The following is a 20,537-nucleotide window of genomic DNA, read 5'->3' on the forward strand; positions in this document are numbered from 1 at the left end:
CAGTACCTCTGTGGCGACTGAACCCTCAGGGGCGCCACACACCCATACTGCCAGACTGGGTGGTACTACAGGTCCCAGGCACCTTAATCTTAGTGCCTGGACAGAGCCTGCACTGCCCAGAGCTTCTGGTTCAGACGACTCCTCCTTCACTAGCGCTGCCTGCTGCTTGAATAAGGCGGCACCTGGTGACAGAAGCAGACGTCACAGGAGCAGATCCCAGAGGAGATGGGACACCCCATTTGCAGAAGCTTTAATATAACAAAATGGCAGAAAACCAGAGCAGTAGAAATCCCCATAAAGTGACTCCACTTTGGAAATTATAACCCTCAATGATTGAATCTTTTGAAGTAGTAACAATTTTGACTCCACAGCCACTTTCTGGAAATTAGCATGCAGTGGATGTTGGAGAGTGCAAATTACAAATATGTCATTTTATTACTCCAGCCGGAGAAAGTAAGAAAAAGGCTCGGCACTGGTACATGTTCGGAGATATCTGAATGCCCAACAAACCCATGGAAAAATTCTGAATATATATTTCTCAATGTTAGAAGATAAATAGAACAGCAGCACTCACCAACCATATCCATAGGCTAAAAGTCCTTTGTTTCATGTTGAATTGGACATCAGGTACAACGGTGTTTCATAAAAGCAGGGGAGAGACAGGTGGACCTTTTAGACATTCTCTTTCTCTTTAAATTGAATTCATTTCTAATACTACTAGATAGTCATGATTTCTGGATGAATTTTATATGGTTTTATTTAATTGTATAAACTTGTGATCCGATTTTTACTTTCCAGTAGCTGTTTCTTCCTTCTTTCAATAATTAAACAAACAGCCTGTCTTAAGAAATTTTTAAACACCGAGTCCCATTCAGATAAAGGAGTAGGATCACCTATATCTCCAGATAATGATTTGTAGACTGACAGCCCTTTTGGTATACTGTCATAGGCTAAAAAGCATTCTAATGTTGCAAATTCCCAAAGGTCGTGCTTCTCCTTTAATAATAGTTGTTCTAGTGTCTTTAATGACTCTTTGATAATATTCACACTCTCAGTGTTAAAATTAGGTGGAATTTATTGGTAAGATGTACAAAAGAATTTTTGAATATTTTGTATGCGATCCTTCCTATCAGTCCATAAGTCTCCCATTTTGGTAAACGGAAGATAGTGCCTCAACTGCCTACTCGTAAGTGGTTGATTAATTTATTATAAGATAAAAAAGATAAAAAAGTGGTACTAGGGTGTATATGGATGGACCAGCTGCAAATAAGACAACAACCACAAAGTTGACAATAAATACTGTATCAATATATTATTTGCACTTCGGCCAGTACAAAAATAGAACTAGATTGCTAAAATTATATTTATTAGTTGATGGTTAACCTAAAGAAAACCTAGCTAGTAATAAAACAATGGACAACACGGCTAAAATAAGGAAGATTTTTTTTTTAGGCAAACAGGGCAGAGTAGTTGTAAGGTCAAGAATTAGGCACTCCCTAGATCAGGGATGTCAAACTTAAACACACAGAGGGCCAAAATCAAAAACTTGGACAACGTCTCGGGCCAACCAGTATATAGAATGATGGGCCCCGCATAGTCCTCCGCAGAGAATAATGGGCCCCGCATAGTCCTCCGCACAGAATAATGGGCCCCACATAGTCCTCCGCACAGAATAATGGGCCCCACATAGATGTGGTGGTTCTCGTGTCACGGGCCAAATATAACCACCAAGCGGGCCAGATTTAGGCATGCGGCCCCTGAGGTTGCTTACTGCCGCCCGCAGGCACCGGAACCCCCGTAATAATTGCGACCTGGTCCTGAGGGCTGCCGAATGTCAGTGATTCTTTTCAGTTGAATGATCTACAAGTTAGGGACCAACATGGGCCATTACTACAAAATGGGGACCAGGATGGGCACATTACTACAAGATGGGGACCAGGATGGGCACATTACTACAAGATGAGGACCAGGATAGGCACATTACTACAAGATGGGGACCGGGATGGGAGCATTACTACAAGATGGGGACCGGGATGGGAACATTACTACAAGATGGGGACCGGGATGGGCACATTACTACAAGATGGGGACCGGGATGGGCACATTACTACAAGATGGGGATCGGGATGGGCACATTACTTCAAGATGGGGACTGGGATGGGCACATTACTACAAGATGGGGACCGGACTGGGCACATTACTACAAGATGGGGACCGGGATGGGCACATTGCTACAAGATGGAGACCGGGATGGAGGACATTATCACAAGATGTGGACCAGGATGGGCACTTAACTACAAGATGGGGACCGGAATGGAGGACATTATCACAAGATGCGGACAAGGATGGGGACATTACCACGAGATGGGGAAACTACTACAAGATGGGGACATTACTATAAGAAGTTGGTCAGAATTACTATATGGTGCAAATTGTAAGAAAAAAAATCACTGTATGTGGCCAATTAGGGCACACAAAAATGAAATAAAAATTGTAAAAACTGTAAACTTGTAAAAACTATAAAACTGTACCATAGCTCATAAAATGAATGTCATGTAAAAGAATAAAATAAAAAAGCCAAAAATATTCAAAAAATTATCCAAAAATGTATAGAAAAAAACAATATGATATCATTAAAAATGTCTTATCATCCTGCAAAGAATGCGGCCCTTCAAATTCACATTTTTTTTATATGTGCGGCCCATATAGTTTGCCGAGTTTGAGACCCCTGCCCTAGGTGGTCAAGGTGCTAGTGCATATAGTGAATGGAAAAAAGTAGCAGTGAGCAGGATCTTTTTAAGCCCTAGCAGTCTGCGATCCTCTTACTATAGACCAGTGATATGGAATAAAGTGCAGCCATATGGTAACATGAATAAGGCTGAAAATTCTATAGCTGGGATAGATGTATTGTGCAGACGGAAAGGATAGAAACAGTGCCGCTGAGAATAGTAGATATCAGCTGCCGCTGTGTTTAGTCCTGAATGTCAATTGCAGATGTCATATAGTGCAGTAAATAAGCACAATAGATCGGGTACTGGACACACTTTATGCCTTTGATTTGTTGTATCCAGAGAGTCCAGTCTTATTAATCTTCAAGTGTTAGAGGCAAAAGATACAAACTAATGTACCTCGTTCTGGCGGCAGGTTACCTTCAGATGCAGGTACTTGATTCAAGAGGATGCCATGTGCTGGAGTGATGTCCTGGCTGGCAGCATTCGCTCAGTAAAGCTCCTTCGGTGCTCAGCGTACATACGCTGGTTTGCAGATAGGACCTGCGTGACGTCACACAACACGTGGTCTTGGTGAGACCACTTTGAAAAATTTCTCACAGTGTTGCGCTAAGCTCAGTGAGTTCACCGCAGTTCACTGAACTCACTAAACTCAGTGCAGGATTGTGATGAATTTCTCACGGTGAACTGCGGTGAACTCACTGACCCCAGCACTAGAACCGTGAGAAGCGGTGATCTCACTGAAGTCACCACATTTCATGGGCCCGCTCTCGCTGCAGCGAGTCATTCTCCCCGGTTCTTCAGCATGAGCGGTCGCATCATGCCACTGTTCATGCTCAAGAGCACATGTCGCACAGATGGATTATGGCGTGGGATACTATGGATTCTGTAAACTTCTGACAGGTGAGGGATATGGTTGTTTTTTTTATTTTTGATTTTTTTTACAGGGGATAATGGCTATGGGGATTAAGTGTTAGATGAGTATACATTTGCTTTTTTACTATTGCTTTATATTGCAGGGGACTTTGACTTCAATTGATTAGGTGTTAGGTGAGTATAACTGACTTTTTTATTTTTAAAATAAATATGTTAATAAACAGGGTGTGGACTTTTATTTCTAATAAAGGATTATTTTCAGGCTGTGTGTTTATTTCAAAACTTACTATGGGATTAGTAATGGGGGCATCTTATAGCTGCCTCTCCATTGCTAACCCCTGGTCTTCATGTCAGCTGCCAATGCAAGGCTGACATGAACCCCAACCCTATTACCCCACTTGCCACCTCACCAGGGCAAGTGAGAAGAGGGAGGCTAAGCGCCAAAATCTTATTGTTGCGCTATTTCTGGATCCGCTGAAGACCTATATTATTATCCTCGGAGGGACCAGTATCCATGGACCCTTCCCTGGCAATTAATATCAGCTCACAGTTGTCTGCTTAGCTTTTGCTGGTTAGATTTTATAGGGGGATCCTATGTCAATTTTTTTGAGGGGTTCCCCTGTAATCAAGCCAGTAAATGCTAATCAAACAGCTGTGGGCGGTCAATAATAGCCAGGGAATATTTGGCCCCTTCCCTTGGCTACTAATATCAGCCTCCAGTGGTCAGTTTTCCCTCTGCTGGTTATGAAAATGACACAGGAGCCTACGCCATTTTTTTAATTTAATTCTTCATTTTACACTGGATATATTCAGCAGGGGCTGAATACAACTCCCATCATTGTCAACTCCTATTATTGACACGGAACAATGATGAGAGTTGCCTTTAGCAGCCAGTACCTGGGATCAGCGCAAACTGTACTGCTCTTTCCAGGCAACGGTACATGTCATACGTACAGCACACGGATGTGTCACACGGATGCCACACAGATGTCACATACGGACATATGGACGGCACACGGACCAAGGCTCTCACCAATACTGTTTTATCCTGTACAGGAGGAATCACCAGGATGTGTGAAGGAGGTCTAAGAAGGTATATCCTTCAGCTGAGGCCTCAGAAGCCAATCTATGTATTGTGATCGTGGCTCTGTTAGTGAACCTATGCCCACCACAATTGGGCGGCCTGGAGGGGCTGTCAAAGATTTGTGGACTTTTGGAATAAAATACCAGTTGGCTTTATTGGAGTTCATAGGAAGAAGTTTTCAGGCTGTTTTTTTTAGAAATTGTGCCCAGCTCTACAAAATGACGCAGAAAAGATTGAAATTTATTTTTAAACTTGAAATTCATATTATATGGTAATTCACTATAGGTCACGGTATTTGTCAATTGTCTGAGGGCCTCTGAGACATGGCAGTCTCTAGCTAACTATATTTCCCCCTTTGTCCGCTTGTTGTATAGCAATGTATTTTTTATTTTTTTTTCAAACATCATTTTTATTAGGATTTTCAGAAAAGATAAAAACATATAAAGACATATGAACAATGCCAAAATGAACATTAATCAGGAGCCCGTACGCTCATCAGGCACAATGTATAATCAATTAATTGTGATTAGCTGACACAACAAATAAATAAAGATTAAGTATTAACTTACAGTCATCATTGTCAACAAAATGAATTAAGTAAATATAAATAATTTGTACTGATTATCTCCCATGTTTTAGTTTACACGTAATAGTCCTAAGTTGTTATTTAGATCCTCTAGAATATACCATTCTGTAGAAGTAAATGGTTCGACAATTTTTTTTTTTTCAGTTAGAGAGCAACACTTACAATTAGTGTTGAGCGAGCACTAAAATGCTCGGGTGCTCGAAGCTCGGGCCGAGCTCGCCGTGATACTCGGATGCTCGACCCGAGCAACGAGCCCAATGTTAGTCTATGGGAGACCCGAGCATTTTTGTGGCGGCTCCCCCGGCAGTCTGTAGAAAGCCTAAAAAGTGCCCAAATCGATAGTGACAGTGCTCAAAAGACATGGGGACAGCATGGGCATCGCCCCAGGAAGCATTTCTGACCCCCAGGTCACTGCTGTCAACAACGTGGTCAGAGGTTTTAAGGGCTCAAAATAAAACGTTCAAAAACGAAACTGAAACAGTTTTCCTGTGAAATATGTTAAGGAACTTCCTTTCCAGGGTAAAGACTTGTGTATAAGGTAAAATAAATAACCAAAAACAAAAATACTCCTCCACACCTTGGGCTATGTTCACAAGTAGCATTTTTTATACGTTTTTGCACTTTTGTATTGCTTTCAACTGTGACATGCATTCACCGGGAAATGTCATTTTAACATTTTACAATCTTATCTGGCCATGTGCTGTGTGACACATGCATACAGTGCTGAAAAGACATGGGAACAGCATGGGGAAGACCCATGGAAGCATCTCTGACACCCAGGACACTGCCTAAAAGTGAGCCCATCAGAAGTGATCCTTTCCGCATCAGAAGATGCAGACTTGCAACTATCCCCGTGCAAGTCCTTGTCCCAGGGCAGTGTTCAATTGCACCTCCCCCATTCCTTGCAATGCAAGCGCAAGTATGCAGCCTGCCACCCACCCACCCCCAGGCTGCAATGCCATACTGCTAGCTTCCTTGCACTTGAAATGGGGCCTTTTAGTTTGGAGGGGGCCGAAGCTGGCCACTACCTCATGGCTGCTTCGGCAACGAGGTATCCATACTCAGTCCCCAGCCGCCCAGTGGCCGGATGTCCACGCTCGGTCCCTAGCCGCCAGGGGGCAGCCGGGTGTCCATACTCGGTCCCCAGCTGCCCCGCGGCCGGGTGTCCACACACGCTCCCCAGCCGCCTGGGGGCGGCAGGGTGTCCATAAACGGTCCCCAGTCGCCCCCATTTCTCCTTGGAACATTTCCCCCCCACATACTTTTTTTAGCCCGGCCTGCTTTTGGGCAGCATTGGACGAGTCCACCAGAGAACCAGACTCCTCCGGTGGGCCCTGGCTTCTCCATCAGGGGAGTTGAGAGTGCCAAGGTGAGGAGCATGATGATGATGATAAAAGTTAGCATCTGCTTTGTTTTCTTGGAATGCAAGCGTAAGTGTGCAACCAAACACCCACCCACCCCCAGGCTGCAATACCATACTGCTAGCTTACACTTGAAATGGGGCCTTTTAGTCTGGAGGAGGCCAAAGCTGGCCACTACCTCATGGCTGCTTTGGCAGCGAGGTATCCATACTCAGTCCCCAGCCGCCCGGCGGCCGGGTGTCCACGCTCGGTCCCCAGCCGCCTGGCTTCTGCATCAGGGGAGTTGAGAGTGCCAAGATGAGGAGCATGATGATGATGATAGAAGTTAGCGTCTGCTTTGTTTTCTTGGAATGCAAGCGCATGTATGTAGTAACGGCTAGGCCTGAGGTGGTCAGCGTTTTTGCGCATATCCTACCTCCTCCGAGGATTGCTGGATGTTTTCCTGCTACTATTCCAGTTCTATGACTCCCGTTAAAACAAAGCTTCAGGTGATGAATGATGGATGAGGTGGTGGCAAAGGAGAAAGAGCAGGAGGAACAGGGACCATTCATATCAATATCAGGCCAGTCAACCACACATGTCTTGTAGGATATGTTTCTGTACCAAAAGGAGCGGTTCGGCTACACAGTTAAAGGGCATGCAGTGAGTGCAATGCCTACCAAAAATTTCGAGGCACTCCAATGCCCCTTGGAAGTGAGATGGAGGTCAGAGGGCCTTAACTAAACCGTTTTTTCCATTTATAGCAACTGGGTCTCCTGTGCACTGTTGGCCTAAGCAGTGAATGGAAGGCTTTCCAAAAATTATGAGGAACTGCAATGCCCCTTGAAACAGACGTGGAATACAGCATACTAAAAACCTTCTACCCATTATTGGGGAGTGGTTCTCCCTTAGTGTTTGCCTATGCATTGAAAAGAAAAAGCTGACTAAAATTAGGAGGAAATGCAATGCCCGTTGGAAGAATGGTGGAGGTCGCAGTGGAATAAAAAGACAATACGAATGCCCCTTGGAAAAGTGGTGGAGGTCGCAGTAGCTTAACAAGACGGTTTTAATGCCCCTTGGAAGAGACATGGAGGTCGCAGTGGAATAAAAATACAATATCAATGCCCCTTGAAAATGTGGTGGAGATCGCAGTAGCTTAACAAGACGGTTTTAATGCCCCTTGGAAGAGCGGTGGAGGTCGCAGTAGCTTAACAAGACGGTTTTAATGCCCCTTAGAGAAGTGGTGGAGGTCGCAGTAGCTTAACAAGACGGTTTTAATGCCACTTGGAAGAGTGGTGGAGGTCACAGTATCTTAACAAGACGGTTTAAATGCCCCTTGGAAGAGACGTGGAGGTCACAGTGGAATAAAAAGACAATATCAATGCCCCTTGGAAGAGTGGTGGAGGTCGCAGTAGCTTAACAAGACAGTTTTAATGCCCCTTGGAAAAGTGGTGGAGGTCGCAGTAGCTTAATAAGACTGTTTTAATGCCCCTTGGAGAAGTGGTGGAGGTCTCAGTAGCTTAACAAGACGGTTTTAATACCCCTTGGAAGAGTGGTGGAGGTCACAGTATCTTAACAAGACGGTTTTAATACCCCTTGGAAGAGACGTGGAGGTCACAGTGGAATAAAAAGACAATATCAATGCCCCTTGAAAATGAGGTGGAGGTCGCAGTAGCTTAACAAGACAGTTTTAATGCCCTTTGGAAGAGACATGGAGGTCACAGTGGAATAAAAAGATAATATCAATGCCCCTTGGAAGAGTGGTGGAGGTCGCAGTAGCTTAACAAGACGGTTTTAATGCCCCTTGGAAAAGTGGTGGAGGTCGCAGTAGCTTAACAAGACGGTTTTAATGCCCCTTGGAAGAGCGGTGGAGGTCGCAGTAGCTTAACAAGACGGTTTTAATACCCCTTGGAAGAGTGGTGGAGGTCACAGTAGCTTAAAAAGACGGTTTAAATGCCCCTTGGAAGAGACGTGGAGGTCACAGTGGAATAAAAAGACAATATCAATGCCCCTTGGAAGAGTGGTGGAGGTCGCAGTAGCTTAACAAGATGGTTTTAATGCCCCTTGGAAGAGCGATGGAGGTCGCAGTAGCTTAACAAGACGGTTTTAATGCCCCTTAGAAGAGCGGTGGAGGTCACAGTAGCTTAAAAAGATGGTTTAAATGCTCCTTGGAAGAGACGTGGAGGTCACAGTGGAATAAAAAGACAATATCAATGCCCCTTGGAAGAGTGGTGGAGGTCGCAGTAGCTTAACAAGACAGTTTTAATTCCCCTTGGAAGAGCGGTGGAGATCGCAGTAGCTTAACAAGACGGTTTTAATGCCCCTTGGAAGAGTGGTGGAGGTCACAGTAGCTTAACAAGACGGTTTTAATGCCCCTGGGAAAAGTGGTGGAGGTCTCAGTAGCTTAACAAGACGGTTTTAATGCCCCTTGGAAGAGACGTGGAGGTTGCAGTAGCTTAACAAGACGGTTTAAATGCCCCTTGGAAGAGCCATGCAGTACCGCATCTTAAAAACATTATTCCCATTATTGGGGAGTGGGTCTCCCATAGTCTTTGCCTATGCCTTCCAAGCAAAAGCTGCCAACAATTAGGACGGAGGAACTTCCAATGCTGGCAATACGGACCAAGGTCACCCTGGTGCTATAGTGGTGGTGGAGGCTGAGGATAAGGAGAAGAGCAAAATACAGCCGAAATGAGGAAGCGTATACCCATGTGTGGGTGTGAAGCGGTGCATGGGAATACACCTCCCGAAATAACACAGTGGATTTGACTTTATGTTACTCTGCTGTCATTTGGTGGTGATGAGAAGTCTGGCCCAATCCAGCCCTTGTTCATTTTGATAAGGGTCAGCTTGTCAGCATTGTCAGTTGACAGGCGAGTGCGCTTATCTGTTATAATTCCCCCAGCGGCACTAAAAACACGCTCCAATAACACGCTAGCGGCAGGGCAGGCCAGCACCTCCAAGGCGTACAGAGCGAGTTCATTCCAAGTGTCCAGCTTGGATACCCAATAATTAAAAGGCACAGAGGAATCACGGAGGATGCTGGTACGGTCGGCAAGGTACTCCCTCACCATCTTTTGAAACTTTCCACTCCTTGTGAGATTACCTCGCGCCTCAGGGCCTGTAAGCTGGGCGGGTCTCGGAAAACTGTCCCAGAACGTTGACAGTGTTCCCCTGCCTCTGCTGGATTGGAGTTGCGTCTCTCTCACCTGTACGCCTTGGTTGGGCAACGAACTGTGACCTCTGCCGCTAGCGTGTTCAGATGGGAATTTTTTTAACAGTTCTGCAGCAAGGGCCTTCTGGTATTTCCCCATTTTTGTAGACCTCTCCACCTCAGGAATAAGAGAGTATAAGTTCTCCTTGTAGCGGGGGTCTAAAAGTGTCACCAACCAGTAATGACTGTCACCCAACATTTTTACAACGCGAGTGTCACTTTTAAGGCAGCGTAACATAAAGTCAGCCATGCGTGCCAGACTGGTAACGGGCGAGACTTCCGTGTCCTCACCAAGATGACGACTGACCATCCTCTCTTCCTCCTCCCCCCTGTCCTCAGGCCACCCACGCTGAACCGACGGTATGACAGTTGTACAGGTACTACCGTCTACAGCGCATGATACCAGCTCCTGTTCTTCCTCCTCCTCCTCTCCCTCATTGTCCCCCAATGCACGTTGGGATGAGATGAGGCTGGGCTGTGTGTAATCGCCCGCTATGGCTTCTTGATCCATCTCATCATACTCTGGCTGCAATGCCGCCTCTTTAATTCTCTGCAGAGAACGTTGCAAAAGACAGACAAGTGGGATGCTGACGCTAATGATGGCGTCATCGCCACTCACCATCTTTGTGGACTCCTCAAAGTTTGTCAGGATGGTACATATGTCAGACAACCAGGTCCACTCCTGAGGTCTTATGTGTGGAGTCTGACCTGAATATCGACGGCCTTGTTGCAGCTGGTACTCCACAACTGCTCTCTTCTGCTCACAAATCCTTTGCAACATGTGGAGGGTAGAGTTCCAACGTGTGGGGACATCACACACCAATCGGTGTGCCAGAAGCTGCAAACGCTGCTGCAACACAGCAAGGGCGACGGAAGCTGTAGCCGACTTGCAAAAATGAGCTGACAGGCGGCGTACTTTGACGGCCTCAGAGCTGCCACCAGGTTATGGCCATTGTCACACACGACCATGCCTGGATGTAGGTTCAGCGGTCTCAGCCACAGATCTGCCTGCTCTTTCACAGCTGTCCACAACTCACAAGCAGTGTGAGGTTTATCACCTAAGCTTATGAGTTTCAGCACACCCTGTTGCTGCTTGGCTGAGGCAGTACTGCAGTGCTTCCAGCTTGTAACTGATGTGGTGATATCTGAGATGGAGGCTGAACATGAGGAGGAGGAGGAGGATGATGCGCAGGAGCTGTACACTGTGGGGGCAACTCTGACTGACATAGGGCCCGCAATCCTCGGTGTGGGGAGGATGTGTTCCGTCCCAAGGTCCGGCTGGGTCCCGGCTTCCACTATGTTTACCAGTGTGCCGTCAGGTAGATGTACCGTCCCTTGCCACAAGCACTTGTCCACGTGTCCATTGTCAGGTGGATTCTCCCAGTAACTGCTTTGTTGAGGGCACGGCAGATATTTTGAGACACGTGCTTGCGTAGTGCGGGGATGGCACACCGGGAAAAATAGTGTCGGCTGGGGACCGAGTACCGAAGGACGGCCATCGCCATAAGGTTGCGGAAGGATTCCGTCTCCACCAGCCTAAAAGGCAGCATTTCCAACGCAAGCAGTCGTGAAATGTGTGAATTTAGGACTGTGGCCTGTGGGATGTTGGCTGCGAATTTGCTCTTTCGCTCAAAGCTCTGGGATATGGACAATTGAACGCTGCGGTGGGACGTGGACGTGGACGTTGATGCTGTTTCCTGAGAAACTGCCATAACAAGTGAAGACTGAGAGGAGGGGGCATCTTTGCATGCAGTATGGACAGGGTATTGCCTTGCGCGCACAACAGGGGGTTCTATTACACGCACAACAGCGGAAGAAGCAGTGGTGACACCCGCTGACACTGGTCGTGGACCCTGGGGTTCGCCCCACAAAGTCGGGTACTTTGCTGCCATGTGCCTGATCATTCTGGTGGTGGTCAGGCTGGTAGTTTTGGCACCCCTGCTGATGCTGGCATGGCAGGTGGTACAAATGGCCTTTTTGGGGTTATCAGCAGAGTCTTTAAAAAAATTCCAGACTCTGGAAGAACTACCGGTTGTACTGGCAACGTCCCTCGTGTTGGTGTTACAGGGAACTGTTGCCCTCCTTCTGTGTGCGGCCACCACACTGCTTCTTCCTGCCTGTTGGGGTACTCTGCCTCCCTCCCCCTGTGTGCTGCTGGCCTCGCTCTGCGTGTCCTCCTGCCACGTTGGGTCAGTTACTAGATCATCCACCTCCTCCTCCTCTTCCACTTGCGCACCACGATCCTCCTCCTCACTTCGTGGCAATTGTGTCTCGTCATCATCCACCTCTTGTGACAAATTGCCAGCGTCGACTTCCTGTGGCCATGGCTGTTCAAATATTTGGGCATCGCGACATGGGATCTCCTCTTCCACCACTTCAAGCGGAGCAGGGGAGGGGCACAAATATGGAAATGGACCAGTGAACAGCTCATCAGAGTGTCCAAGTGTGGGATCAGTTGCTGTCTGACGACACTCGGCATAGTGGGAGGAAGGAGCATCAGGGTGAGGAGGAGTATGCGGTCGAGACTCACGGCTATTAAAACTTGACCGTGTGGAAGACAGACCGGAGGTGGTGGTGCCCAGTTAACTGGAAGTATTATCTGCTATCCAATTAATAACCTGTTCACACTGATCAGTTTGCAATACTGTTGTAGTGGTGTTGTAGTGTGGTTCCCTAGTAATTCGGTCAAGAACTGGGAGCGAGAAGATGTTGCTGTTGGTTGTGGCACATTTTCACCTTGGCCACGGCCCTGTCCTCTACACCCACCATCACCAGAACGTCCAGTTCCACGTCCCTTGCCACGCGCCTTGCCCATTGTAAATGAAGTAAAATAGCTTACACTCGCACTATCAATGGAAAAAGGGTAATAAAAAGGAGATTAGAACAGTGGAAGAGGAAAACCACAGTTCTATTTCTCTGGCCTACACCAGATATATTTGTGACTGAACAGACAGGGAGACACTATTTTTATTTTATTTTTTTTACGTAAAACAGGCCAAAAGCTGGATAATACAGAGATTTGAACCGTGGAACTGCAAAACCACAGTTCTAATTTACTGGCGTATACCAGACTTTTCTTAATAGATATATTTGGGGCTGAACAGTCAGCGACACAGTTATATTTTCTGGCCTACACCAGAATCTTTCAAACAGATATATTTGTGTCTGAACAATCAGGGAGACACTATTACATTTTTTTTATGGCAAAAAATGCCCAAAACAGGATAATACAGAGATTTGACCCGTGGAACTGCAAAACCACAGTTAAATTTTTCTGGCCTACACCAGAATCTTTCAAACAGATATATTTGTACCTGAACAATCAGGGAGACACTATTACGGGTTTTTTTTACGGCAAAAAATGCCAAAAACAGGATAATACAGAGATTTGACCCGTGGAACGGCAAAACCACAGTTATATTTTTCTGGCCTACACCAAAATCTTTCAAACAGATATATTTGTGTCTCAACAATCAGGGAGACACTATTACTGTTTTTCTTTACGGAAAAAATACCAAAAGCTGGATAATACAGAGATTTGACCCGTAGAACTGCAAAACCACAGTTATATTTTTCTGGCCTACACCAGAATCTTTCAAACAGATATATTTGTGTCTGAACAATCAGGGAGACACTATTACGGGTTTTTTTTACGGCAAACAATGCCAAAAACAGGATAATACAGAGATTTGACCCGTGGAACTGCAAAAGCACAGTTATATTTTTCTGGCCTACACCAGACTCTTTTAAACAGATATATTGGTGTCTGACCAGTCAGGGAGACACTATTACAGTTTTTTTTACGGCAAAAAATGCCCAAAACAGGATAATACAGAGATTTGACCTGTGGAACTGCAAAAGCGCAGTTATATTTTTCTGGCCTACACCAGACTCTTTGAAACAGATATATTGGTGTCTGACCAGTCAGGGAGACACTATTATTGTTTTTTTTTTACGGCAAAAAATGCCAAAAGGTTAATAAGACGCGTATTTAGACAGTCTGACTGAGGGGAAAAAAAAATACAGGATTTAGATGAAAAAAAATTTTTTTCCTGGCCCCTGAGACCGGGGTGATAAGTCTAGCAATTTGACCAACAGGAGCACACAGGACTGTAATGCAGCGTTTGCTGGTATAACCACTGCGTCTCCTATACAGCCTGCCTGCCTGCCTGATATCTGGGATGGATATTAGTCCTGAGAAGGACTGTTTGTTTGATTTGGCAGGCTTTAGAGACCCTACACTACCTTTTTCGCACTATATATCGCTCCCTAACTCAGCAGCACTCTCCCTACACTGTCTGATCCGGAGCGACTGTGTCCAAGATGGCGGCGCCCGGTTTTAAATACTCGAGGTGACGCTGTGCAGCAATCGAATCACTGTAATGCCCACAAACAACATGGCTGTGGCATTACAGTGACTGGCTGGCAATCCCTGCATGTTCATTGGCTCCGTAAAGAGCGCCAAACGGTGCTCCCGCCCGAGTAACCCGGAAATGCTCGGTGCTCGCTGAACATCCCGAGTAGTGAGATGCTCGGGTGAGTACCGAGCAGTGTCGAGCATGCTCGCTCAATACTAGTTACAATAAACTGTCTCTATTTTGACAAAAATTTGCCAGCCTGTTGTTCCTCGTTACTGAGGGCATCTAGTTGTTCTACTCCCATAAAGTGTTTCAATTGGCTTATCAGCTCTTCTATGGGGGAATGATAGGGTCTAGCCAATGTTTGAGTATCTGTTTTTTTGCCAGGAAGAGTAGAGTATGGAGCAGTTTTGGGGGGCTTTTTGTTATTTTGTAGGGATTCTCTGGGTTACTCCAATAATATAGTAGGGCTAAGTATGGAGAGAGGGTGTACTCTGGACCCCATATAGTATTCATCAAATCTGAAACCTGATCCCAATATACTGTTGAATTGGTGCAGGACCATAGGCCGTGCATAAGGTAAGAGTATGGATGATGACACTTAGGGCATGCAATTAGTCTATTTGATAATGGATCTTTTTTGGTAAATTAAAGGCCTGTATGACCCCATGTATTATTTTATATTGAGCTTCTCTCCATGTTTCATTTATAATGTATTTTCTAAATACCTTCCAGCCTAATCTGATCTTAGTGGGAATTTCAACGTCTTCCAATTGTTGCTTCCAATATTTAAAGAAAATGTCAGGGTGTATCTTTAAAAAATTAGGTTTCATAACCGAATAAAGACTAGATATTGAGGGGTGCCCGTTGGGGATAGTAGAATGACATCGAATTCATTTTGGGAGGTCTCATAAGTAACATCCCTTAAGTTTGACATAACGGAAAGTCTGATTTCTTAATTTTGAAAGCCATGATGGAGACATAGACCATACTTATTCATACACTCTGGGTATGTCAACCATCTCTGATCGTTTGGGTGAAGTAGGTGAGATATGTTATGTATACCTGCTTGCTGCCATTTGAAAAATAATTTGTTTTCAATGCCCTGTGGAAATTCCGGATTACACCAAAGTGGCAGGTGCTTAGAAATTCTGAAAGAAAGGCCATATATAACAATGTCTTTTTTCATTTGAAAGTTTATTAGAGCTTCTTTCTCTCCTTTAGATACGTTTTTTATGGGTGCAGGATAAGTTAATGATTTGAACTTCATTTAGAACTTGTTTATAGAATAAATCTATGATGTTTCCTGACTGAATTGGGGGCATATAGATAGATGGTAACCCTCCTGTAAAAGCCTTTACTTCACGTTCCTCAGACGCTGAGTGTGAATCCTGTTCTGAAGACAGATTCAATAGCAAAGTCGCATCTCTTTGAAGGGAGACCTCACTGAATCCTAGAGGCCCAATCACACAGGGAGTCTCTCCTGCTTTTCTGGATGTAATTAAATGTGTGGCAGTGTTGAATGCTTTAAACAGATGGATTTTTCTCACTGCTTTAAAATGGTCAATTTGAAAAGTCCAATTCATTCATTAATCAAAAATGTAAGCCCTTTGATAACAGTGAGGTAGTAGCCTCATCAAATGTAAAGTCAGTCAAGTTAATAATAGTAAGATCTTTTGTATAGTCTCTGTCTAGTGTCTCCAAGCAACTTGCTTCCGTTTTGTTCCTGTTTTTCTAGGGTCGTCCCCTCTGATCGATTTCTTAAAGGGATATTTAATGCACCAGGTGTAGGAAATGTTTTGGAGATTTTTTGTGGTGGTCTCTGTACACACTGTTGGAAACTTTCTGATGCGCTGGAGTCTTAATCAGTAGTCCAATAATCAGTTGATCTTTTTTTCTGATAACTCCGCTGTATGATTTTTTTGTTTACCCCAGTGGAAAATCCGACCAGAGTCATAATCTGATTTGTCTCATAAAAATGTATCTTTCTTTCTCGGTTTTATTTCCGTCTGTATAGGGACTAATTTCTTCTCTAATTTGGAGAAAAAACTGTAACTAGATTATCTGCGCCTCTAGTTCTATTTTTACTTTTTCCAACTCAAGGGATACTTTATTATATTCTTTTTCGTTCTGCTTAAAGATTAAATCCATTACATTTTTTGAGTAGTCTAAGTGTATTTTTTCCCAAGTTATTACAAAGTTCTTATCTTTGTGGAATTGAGACATCTCTTTGAAGACTCTGAGTCCCCTAGGGACTCGTTCACATTTCTGATGAAGTTTAAGGGAATGAATCCTCCAAAATAGGCACATCTCCTTTTCCGCTAAAATTCTTCTTCCCAGAGACAGGATACTGATGACCTGTAACTCATTGTTACTCATTTCACTTCTTACATTACATGAGCGATATCTATTGTAAATTCTACAATAGCTCAGAAACCAGTGAATCCTCGCAGTGCACAGTGCAGACCGGATAGTATAGTCCTCCATACAATATTATGAGCCCCATATATTGCTCCATGCAGTATACTGGCCCCCATATAATGCTCCATAGAGGATACTGGCCCCCTTATAACGCCCCATATAGAGTACTGGCCCCCACATAATGCCCCATGCAGAATGTCACCTCCCCTTGTAATGCCCCATGCAGGTTGTCACCTCTCCCCCCCTTGTAATGCCCCATGCAGAATGTCACCTCTCCCCCCCATATAATGCCCCATGCAGGATGTCACCTCCCCCCATATAATGCCCCATGTAGGATGTCATCTCCCCTTGTAATGCCCCATGCAGGATGTCACCTCTCCCCCCCCATATAATGCCCCATGCAGGATGTCACCTCTCCCCCCATATAATGCACCATGCAGGATGTCACCTCTCCCCCCATATAATGCCCCATGCAGGATGTCACCTCCCCCCATATAATGCCCCATGCAGGATGTCACCTCTCCTCCCCATATAATGCCCTATGCAGGCTGTCACATCTCCCCCATATAATGCCCCATGCAGGATGTCACCTATCCCCCCAATATAATGCCCCATGCAGGATGTCACCTCTCCCCCCCATATAATGCCCCAAGCAGGATGTCACCTCCCCCCCATATAATACCTCTATGCAGGATGTCACCTCTCCCCCCCCAATATAATGCCCCATGCTGAATGTCACCTCTTCCCCCCCATATAATGCCCCATGCAGGATGTCACCTCCCCCCCATATAATGCCCCATGCAGGATGTCACCTCTCCCCCCCATATAATGCCCCATGCAGGATGTCACCTCTCCCCCCCATATAATGCCCCATGCAGGATGTCACCTCTCTCCCCCAATATATTGCCGCAAGCAGGATGTCACCTCTCCCCCCCCATATAATGCCCCATGCAGGATGTCACCCCCCATATAATGCCCCATGCAGGATGTCACCTCCCCCCCCCCATATAATGCCCCATGCAGGATGTCACCTCTCTCCCCCAATGTAATGCCGCAAGCAGGATGTCACCTCTCCCCCCCATATAATGCCCCATGCAGGATGTCACCCCCCATATAATGCCCCATGCAGGATGTCACTTGCCCCCCCCACCATATAATGCCCCATGCAGGATGGCACTTGTCCCCCCCCCCCATATAATGCGCAACGCCTCAATACATCTAAAAAATAAAAATCAAATACTCACCTCACTTCTCACCTGCTGCCGCTGCTCCGGACCCCTCACCCGCGCTGGCATCTTCCCGCTCTGCGCTGCCTGTGATGGCTCAGGAGAGAGCACGGTGTAAAGACGTCACCGCGCTCTCTGACCTGAGACGTCACAGTGCAGCAGCCGCGGAAGAGACAGGACCTGCTGTGGAGGCACTAGGAGAGGTAAGTATTGTGCCAGCTGCCGGGGTCCTGAGCAAGCGGGGGGAACGGGCGCTGACACCGGCACCGCACCGCTCACGGGTCCCATAGCACGCCGGAGTGCCCGACGGTGAGTGGGCCCTCCCCGCCTGCTTCAGGGCCCCGGCACTTGCCCGGGTGCGCTGGGTGCTGATGCCGGCCCTGATTATAGTAAGGCTAACACATGGATGCTAAATGTGGTTTGAGCACATTGTAAGGCTCAGAAAGCGAGGAGGAGATTTGACTTTGGGAGAGCGGATATTGCTGGATTGGTTTATGGAAGCCATGTTGCTTTTCAAGAACCTTTGAACCACTAATCATGTGGAAACCTCTGTTTTAATATTTGACAGATGATGGACCTGAGTGGGGGCTTTTTTTTGTGAGATGAGTTAATATTTTTTTCGGTATCAATTTCACCTACATAAGATTGTTTGGTGTTTTTTTATTTCATATTTGGGAGGCAGAATGAACAAACAGTTGAGCACCAAGCTCCACTGGTTCATGATATGAGGTTTTCTATTAGACTGTGAACTGTCATTGTCTTGGTGAATAATTAAATATTTTTACATAACTTGCCATTTTTTCTGACAGTTTAAGTAGAAATGTTCAAAAATATACATTTCATGGAGATTTTATTAAAAAAAAATTGGTTTTATTCTTAGCAGATGCCTGTACCAGGAGTTCAGAGGGACAGCTGACATCTTCAATTTTTAAATCAGATGATCTTGAGATCCCACAGGATACAACTGAAATGAATGCCATTACTCCAGATATACCATCCTCCCTTCACAGCAAAGATCTGTCATCTGATTCTTTGAAACAGGTCCTGTATTCTGATTCATTACCGACTACTAAGGAAAATCAAAGTCATGAAATCAGCATTAAAAAACAAATTTCTCCTAAAGCAAAGAAGCCATTTTCACATTCAGAATATGGAAATAGTTTTACTCTTGAAAAGGCTTTTTTTAAACATGAAAAAATTCACACAGCAGAGAATAGATTTTCTTGTTCTAAGTGTGGGAGATGTTTTAACCAGAAATCAGATCTTATCAGACATCAGAGAACTCACACAAGGGAGATGCCCTATTCCTGTTCAGAATGTGGGAAATATTTTAAAAAGAAATGTCTACTTGTTACACATGTAAGAACACACACAGGGGAGAAGCCTTTTTCATGTTCAGAATGTGGGAAACGCTTTAACCAGAAATCAAATCTTACCAGACATCGGAGAACTCACACAAGGGAGAAGCCCTTTTCCTGTTCAGAATGTGAGAAATATTTTAAACATAAACGTGATCTTGTTATGCACCAAATAACTCACACAGGGGAGAAGCAGCCTTTTTCCTGTTCAGAATGTGGGAAATGTTTTAACCAGAAATGGATTCTTGTTAATCACCAGAGAATTCACACAGGGGAGAAACCTTTTCCATGTTCAGAATGTGGGAAATGTTATATTCAGAAATCAGTTCTTCTTAAGCACCAGAGAACCCACACAGGGGAGAAAACTTTTTCATGTTCAGAATGTGGGAAATGTTATATCCAGAAATCGACTCTTCTCAAGCACCAGAGAGCCCACAGATTGGAGAAGCCTTTTTCATGTTCAGAATGTGGGAAATGTTTTAACCAGAAATATATTCTTGTCAATCACCAGAGAACCCACACAGGGGAGAAGCCTTTTTCCTGTTCAGAATGTGAGAAATGTTTTATACAGAAATCACAGCTTATCGCACATCAGAAAACTCACACACAGTAGAAACCTTTTTCATGTTCTTAATGTGGAAAATATTTTACAAGGAAATCAGCTATTAATAGTGTTGAGCGATACCTTCCGATATCAGGAAATATCGTATCGGATTGGATCGGACCGATACCCAAAAAGTATCGGATATCGCCGATTCCGATACCGGAAACCAACCCTTTCTTTCCTTGTAGGTTAATTCTACATGAAGTAAAACAACTAAGAATAATGTAGAATGTATTACGCGAAAAGCCGGCAATTCATCAGCGGCATACACCGGTACCCGACAATTTACAACAGAAAGAATAGAGCTTCACACATAGATTAGATAGATAGAAACATGTCAGTCACATATATATGAAGTACAGTGACAGTGTTGATTACTGTACTTGTCATTTAGTGTAAAGGATTTATAAAAAAAAATAATAGTGTTTTCATGCACCGTCTCTTTAAAAAAGCCGGCCGGCAATTCAGCAGCGGTACCCGACAATTTAGAATAGAAGGAATAGAGAATCACACAAAGATTAGATAGATAGAAACATGTCAGTCACATATATATGAAGTACAGTGACAGTGTTGATTACTGTACTTGTCATTTAGTGTTAAAATAAAGGATTTATTTAAAAAAAAAATTGGCGTAGGGCTCCCCGTAATTTTAGGCTCTAGTGGAGGTTAAGCAGACAGCTGGGGCGGATGTTTGAAGCCTGGGAAGGGGGTAATACCCACGGAGCTTCCCAGGCTACTAAT

At 44.9% G+C, this 20,537-nt stretch overlaps 2 protein-coding genes across 5 annotated transcripts in view; both read left to right on the forward strand.

Annotated features, from left to right (window-relative positions):
• Nucleotides 1-20,491, forward strand: part of LOC141271987 (uncharacterized) — a 41,562-nt gene extending 21,071 nt beyond the window's left edge. For 3 of the 4 annotated variants that reach the window (XM_073682248.1, XM_073682249.1, XM_073682246.1), the window contains one exon: nucleotides 18,715-20,491. In XM_073682248.1, coding sequence (XP_073538349.1) covers nucleotides 18,715-19,805 — 1,091 coding nt within the window. In that variant the 3' untranslated portion in view covers nucleotides 19,806-20,491. The remainder of the gene's footprint in view (nucleotides 1-18,714) is intronic. The other variant, XM_073682247.1, reaches the window with a different exon arrangement.
• LOC141271986 (uncharacterized) overlaps nucleotides 1-20,537 on the forward strand; it is a 1,184,418-nt gene that overhangs the window by 854,755 nt on the left and 309,126 nt on the right. The window lies entirely within an intron of this gene.

The sequence above is a fragment of the Phyllobates terribilis genome, unplaced genomic scaffold (assembly GCF_046119375.1).
Source record: "Phyllobates terribilis strain yellow unplaced genomic scaffold, ASM4611937v1 Scaffold_5__5_contigs__length_657084704, whole genome shotgun sequence".
Lineage (NCBI taxonomy): Eukaryota > Metazoa > Chordata > Amphibia > Anura > Dendrobatidae > Phyllobates > Phyllobates terribilis.